This window comes from Chaetura pelagica, unplaced genomic scaffold, assembly GCF_000747805.2.
Source record: "Chaetura pelagica isolate M959 unplaced genomic scaffold, ChaPel_1.0 scaffold2373, whole genome shotgun sequence".
Lineage (NCBI taxonomy): Eukaryota > Metazoa > Chordata > Aves > Apodiformes > Apodidae > Chaetura > Chaetura pelagica.
Window position 1 is genome coordinate 2,095 of NW_009952680.1, and position 5,498 is coordinate 7,592.

The 5,498-nt window shown below is 64.1% G+C and overlaps 1 protein-coding gene across 1 annotated transcript in view; it reads left to right on the forward strand.

Moving 5' to 3' along the window:
• Window positions 1-2,332: 2,332 nt before the first annotated feature.
• Window positions 2,333-5,498, forward strand: part of LOC104385325 (bactericidal permeability-increasing protein-like) — a gene marked incomplete at its 5' end in the record, with an annotated part of 5,694 nt that continues 2,528 nt past the window's right edge. Inside the window, 13 exon segments of the mRNA XM_009993763.1 lie at window positions 2,333-2,427; window positions 2,571-2,685; window positions 2,771-2,899; window positions 2,991-3,092; window positions 3,232-3,295; window positions 3,420-3,480; window positions 3,674-3,765; window positions 3,851-4,051; window positions 4,163-4,222; window positions 4,617-4,784; window positions 4,932-4,999; window positions 5,215-5,257; window positions 5,405-5,461. Coding sequence (XP_009992065.1) covers window positions 2,333-2,427; window positions 2,571-2,685; window positions 2,771-2,899; window positions 2,991-3,092; window positions 3,232-3,295; window positions 3,420-3,480; window positions 3,674-3,765; window positions 3,851-4,051; window positions 4,163-4,222; window positions 4,617-4,784; window positions 4,932-4,999; window positions 5,215-5,257; window positions 5,405-5,461 — 1,255 coding nt within the window.

Genomic DNA, 5,498 nt, shown 5'->3' on the forward strand with positions numbered 1-5,498 from the left:
GGAGCAACCCTGGCTGCAGCTGTGTGCACATGAGTGGGTGTTCATGTGTGTTCATGTGTGTTTGTGTGTGGTCACAGCTCCGTGTGCACGAGTGTCTGTGCCACTCGTGGTTCCCCAGTGTGGCAGATCCCCTGGCATAGGGAGCTTATCAGGGACAGGTGACTTGGGGATCCAGGACATGGACTGGCCTGGCCAACCTTGTCCTGGCTGTGACAGCAGTGGGGGACATGGCAAGTTGGTGGGCTTCAGGTCACTGTGGATGAGCCTGTCCATGATCCCTAGTGTCCCTTCTGTCATTGGATGTGTCCCCTCCATCACCCTCTCAGTGTCTCCTCCATTCCCCCTTCAGGTCCCCTATATCATCTCCACTCGTATCCCTTCCATCACTCCCTGGGGTCACATCTGTCATCCCTGCTGGTGTCCCTTCTATTGCCCCCACTGGTGTCTGTCTCCTTTGTCATTCCCAGGTTTCCTCCATCGCCCCAGCTCCCCCCCGGCCCCAGAGCCCGGTGCTGCTGCTGCGGTGGGTCCCTCTCCCGGTGCCCACTCGCACTGCACGGCCAGGCCCGGGACACTCTTCAGGAGGAGCCTGAAGGGCCCCGGGGCCGGGAGAGCTGGGGGCTCTGCCCGGTGTGGGGGTGCTGGGGCTCACCCCCAGCACAGCGGTCGTGTCCCTGCTGTGCTCCCTGGTGCTGCCCATTCCCTGCCAGCAGACGTGGAAGCTCTGGCTGGAGCTGAGGACCTCCATGCTCACCCATGTGTCCCCATGTCTCTACCTTGACCCCCTGCCCAAGCCCCAGCCCTCACCATGCACCCCCAGTCATCATCCCCCAGGGTGAGGTGTGGCACTGACACAACCTGGCACTGCTGGGACAGCCTGAGGGCAGGGGAAGGGGCGTCCAGAGCCCAGCCAGGCTGACAGTGGGGCCAGCAGGGCTGAGCCACCTGGCACGTGCTGGGATGCCGGATGCAGCCACACCAGGATGCAGGGGAGAGCCCCGGGGAGGGCTGGGCCCAGCCCTGCGGGCAGCTTCGTTCCAACCAGCCCCTCGGTGTTTCCTGGGATCTGATTAATCCCGGAAAGGATTAGGGACCGGGGAACCAGGTGACGTTCTGGTCCAACCAGCCCAGCCACCCCAGCATGGACATTGGCGTCAGAGCTGGTCCCTGCTGTGCTGCCAAGCACGGCCCCAGGACATGGTGGAGCTGGGACACACAGTGGGACCTGTGGCGTGGGGCATCATGACCATCTGCCAAGGTGAGGCTTAGTGTGGGGTACAGGCACCTGGGGATGGACGGTGGGCACAGTGCTGTGGTGGGCATGGGGCCATGGTGGGCATGAGGCTGGGGTCAGCCCCGGCCTTTGGGATGCTGCTGGGGGCTGTGGGCACAGCTGGAGTTTTGGTTAGTGGCATTGGATGTCCTGGGCAAGCAGGCAGCTGCTCTCAAGGGGTCTGTAAGGTGCATTATGTGGAGCTGCAGTCCCTCCAGTGAGGTTGCCCATGGCCCCATGTCCACCCACGGTGCTGGGATGTGTCCCTGGCCCCCACAGAGGGATCCCTGGGTCCCTGGTGCTGCCCCTAGGCTGGACCTCTGGCAGGTGTAGCCCGTGGCACTGTCCGTCTGGAGGGGCTCACCCAACTGGGGGATGGTCCCACGGGTTTGGGAGTATGGGCAGCGCTCACAGCCGGGGCTTTTCGGAGGGGATTGCACAGTTCTGCTCTTGCTCTGACTCTCCTGACCTTCCTGTCACTCCACAACCCTGGGGGCTGCTGCTGCACCTCAGCCACCCTGACCCCCACTGAGGTTCAGGTGCCCCCAGCAGGGTCCCCAGAGACCTTCCCAAAGCTGGAGCAGCTGCTGCTGCTGTTGCAAGTGGACTGAGCCTTGTCCTCTTGATGCCGCCTCCCCCTGCCCCAGGACCAACTCACCACGTTCCCCCACCCCTCCACTACCCTGGGCTAGACACAACCAAAGTCCCTTGGGACCCTGGCCTGGTCAGGTCCCTGTGTGTTCCCACATGCCAGTCGTGGGGAGCCCTGGCTGGTGCTGCCCAGTTCCCACACATTCCCACGGTGGGGACTCTGCCTTCCTCTACTCTCACAATGGGTGCGAGTGGGGAACAACGGGGGAACTGGCTTCCCCTTTGAGTCACGCGTTGGGCAAGGTTGGGCTTTCGGTGGCCGGAGCACTGCAGTGTCCCCTGCATGTGCGCAGGAGGCTGATGTCACCCAGGGCTCCTTGTCCCCAATATAAATCCTAGCCAGGCTGCTGCGCAGGGACAGGGTCTCTGCGACGACCGGGTGTCCCACAGCCATGTCCTCTGCTCCAGCCTCCCCTCCCCCCCGCCCTTGCCCCCCGCCTGTGCTGCCACCAGCGCCAGCCCCGGCATCGAGGCCCGGCTGACCCAGAGGGCACTGGAATTCGGTGGGTCTGTGCCCCTGGCTGGGTGGGTGGACCAGTATGGGGGATGCTGGGGTGATCTGGACCCACTGCTCACCCCTTCCCCAGCATCCTGTGCCCCCCAAGCCCTACCCTGGGTGTCAACCCCAACCCCTGCTGTGCCCCAGGCCGTCAGTTTGGGCTGGAGCTGCTCCAGTGGCTGCTGAAGAAGGAACATGAGTTGAACCTGAGGGGCTCCTACCACAGCCCCCTCCTGGGGACCTTCACCTACACCGTGCCCTGGTAAGTGCTGCCCACGGGGTCCCTGTCCCCATCCCTGTCCCCATCCCAGGCCCAGCCATGAGCCAAGGCTGCCTGTGTCACGCAGGATCCACATCCATGAGCTGCAGATGAACGACTCCACCGTGACCTTTGCCGAGGACGTGGGGGTGACGCTGCGGGTGCAACGAGCCCGTGTCCAGCTCCGCGCCGACTGGGGAGCACAGCTGGGGGCCATGTGAGTCCTCACCCACCCAGGACACAGCGATGGGGACACGGGCAGCTCAGGGCGGCTCGGGTGTCCCCGTGCTCACCCTCTCTGTCCCCAGCCAGGACAGCGGCGTGGGGGCCGGGGGCCGCCCCACCGTGTGGGGCGCCGGCTGCAACGCCCACAGCACCCACCTGCACCTGGAGTTCCACCGTGGGCACAGGTAACGTCGGGACCCCTGCTGCCCTCCTGTCCCCAGCTCTTGGGGACACCCCAGGTGCCCTTGGCTGAGTCAGTGGGCTGGGGGGGCTGGGTAGACTGGGGTGCCACAAGGTGGTCTGAGGACCCTGCTCTGCCCACAGCTGGCTCTACAACCTGCTGGCACCGCTGCTCCAGAGAGCCCTGCGGCAGGATCTGAACAAGCAGGTGGGGGCTCGGGCCCTGCCCTGTGGGGTGTCGGTGTCCTTGTGTCATCCCCTCCATGGAGGGTCCAGCAAGTGGCCTGGAGACCCCTGTGCCTGGGCTGCCTGACACCCAGCTCTGCTTCCAGATCTGCCTTGAGCTCCACAAGGGCATCAACAGGCTGGAGGCTGCCCTGCAGCACGTGAAAGGTGGGTGAGGGTCCCAAGGGACTGAGGCCATTGCAGTAGGAGGCTGGGGGTTCATGCAGGGGGCTGGTGCCTGGCAGGGGCTGCAGGACCCCACTGTGGGGCCAGATCCTGTCACCCCCTGTGTCAACAGAGCCGGGGCTGTGGAAGGGGGCCAGTGGTCTGAGTCCCCCCAACCACTTCTGTGTCCCTGCAGTGTCCACCCAGCTGGATGCCTTTGCAGCCATTGACTGGTCCCTGCTGGGGCCACCGGCCATCACAGCAGAGCACGGGGACATTGCCCTCAAGGTAACCCCATCCTGTGCATCCCTGGTGGCTCTGGGAACAGGGCATGGGGAGCTGGGCTGAGCCTGGTGTCCATCTGTCTGCACAGGGTGAGTTCTTCAGGGTGGGCAAGAGCCAGCAGAGCCCCTCCTTGCTGCTGCCTGTGGCACTGCCCACAGCTCTGCCCACAGACCTGCCCATGGCACACAAGCCCATGCTGCTCTTGGCTGTCACCGAGGTCGTCACCAACTCAGCTGCCTTCACGTACTTCATGGCTGGGGCCCTGCGCAGGAACATCTCTAGTGACATGGTAGGGACAGCTCTGGTGGCAGCTGCAAGGCAGAGCTGCCCCCCCGGGGTCACACCAGGGTGTCCTTGTGCCTTGTGGCCCCAGCACTCCAACCCCTCTTGTGCCTTTCAGCTCCCACAGAGGTTCCCACTCCAGCTGAGGACCAAGAGCATGGGGGTCTTTGCCCCAAAGGTGGGTGTGGTTGGGAGGGGACACAGGTGGGATAGCACATGGGAGAGGGTGTAAGAGGGACAGGATGGAGGTGAGCAGGACACAGGTGGAATGGGATGCAGGAAGGATAGGACATGGGCTGGAACACAGGAGAAGGGGGGACATGGGATGGCATGAAGGCAGGTAGGGTGTGGGAGGGATGGGATGCAGGGGAGATGGGACTCGGGTGGATGGGATACAGGCAGGATGAGATGCAGGATGGGAAGCAGGTGGGATGGGACACAGGCAGGATAGGATGTCGACCATAGGCAGGCAGTGATGGGTCACACTGGGCAGTGCTGGGAGCCCAGGCTGGTGCCCACGATGCCAGTGGTGCGAGCACAGCTCGGTGCCAGCCCAGCCCTCGCCCCCCCAGCTGCAGGAGCTCTACCCAAACCAGCCCATGGAGCTGCACCTCTGGGCCCGCCAGCAGCCCCTGCTGTCCTGCCAACCCCACGCCCTGCACGGGACCCTCTTCGGCTCTGTCGAGGCCTTCGTGGTGCTGCCCAACGCCACCCGTGTCCCCACCTTCCTGCTGGACATCGTGAGTGGCTGGTGCTGCTGTGCCAAAGGCTCCTCGGCCTGAGATCCAGGCTGGGGGGATGCTGGGGCAGCACTGGGTGATACTGGGCAATGCTGGGCAATGCAGGGTTGCAGACACTTGTCATTCAAACATCTCTCCTTACTGCAGGATGCCAATGTGACGGGGAAGCCAACCATCACCAGGAACAGGCTCGGAGGTACCATGAAGCTGACAGGGTGAGTCCTGTGCTGGGTTCAGCCTGGCATGTGCATTGGAGCTCCCCCTCTTCCACACATCTGGCCTTTTCCTCCCCTGGGTCCCACATCACGTGCTCAGACCCCATCCTGCCCCAGCTCTTGGCTATGCCCACTGCCCTGGCACTTGAACCTGCTCTGCGAGGGGGACATTCTGTGTCCCCTTGCCTGGCTCTCACCCTCCTCTTACCCTCCAGGCTCAGTGTGACACAGGTGACATCACACGTGGGCCCAGTGGAGGTGAGTGGCTGTGCTGGGGGCACAAAGGGGCAGCTGAGGGGAGCCTTGGTCTCTGCACTGCCCTGGAATCAGGGCCTGGGGGGCTTCCGGGGCCTGGGTCCCCTCTGCCTGCCCTGTGCTGGGCTCAGGGGGCTGCTTGTCCCACAGGTGAAGAGGCTGGAGACAGCACTGAAGTTCGGGCTGTGGCTTTTCGGGGTGCCCTGAGCAAACAGTGTGTGCTGTCCCCATCCTGTCCCTGTCC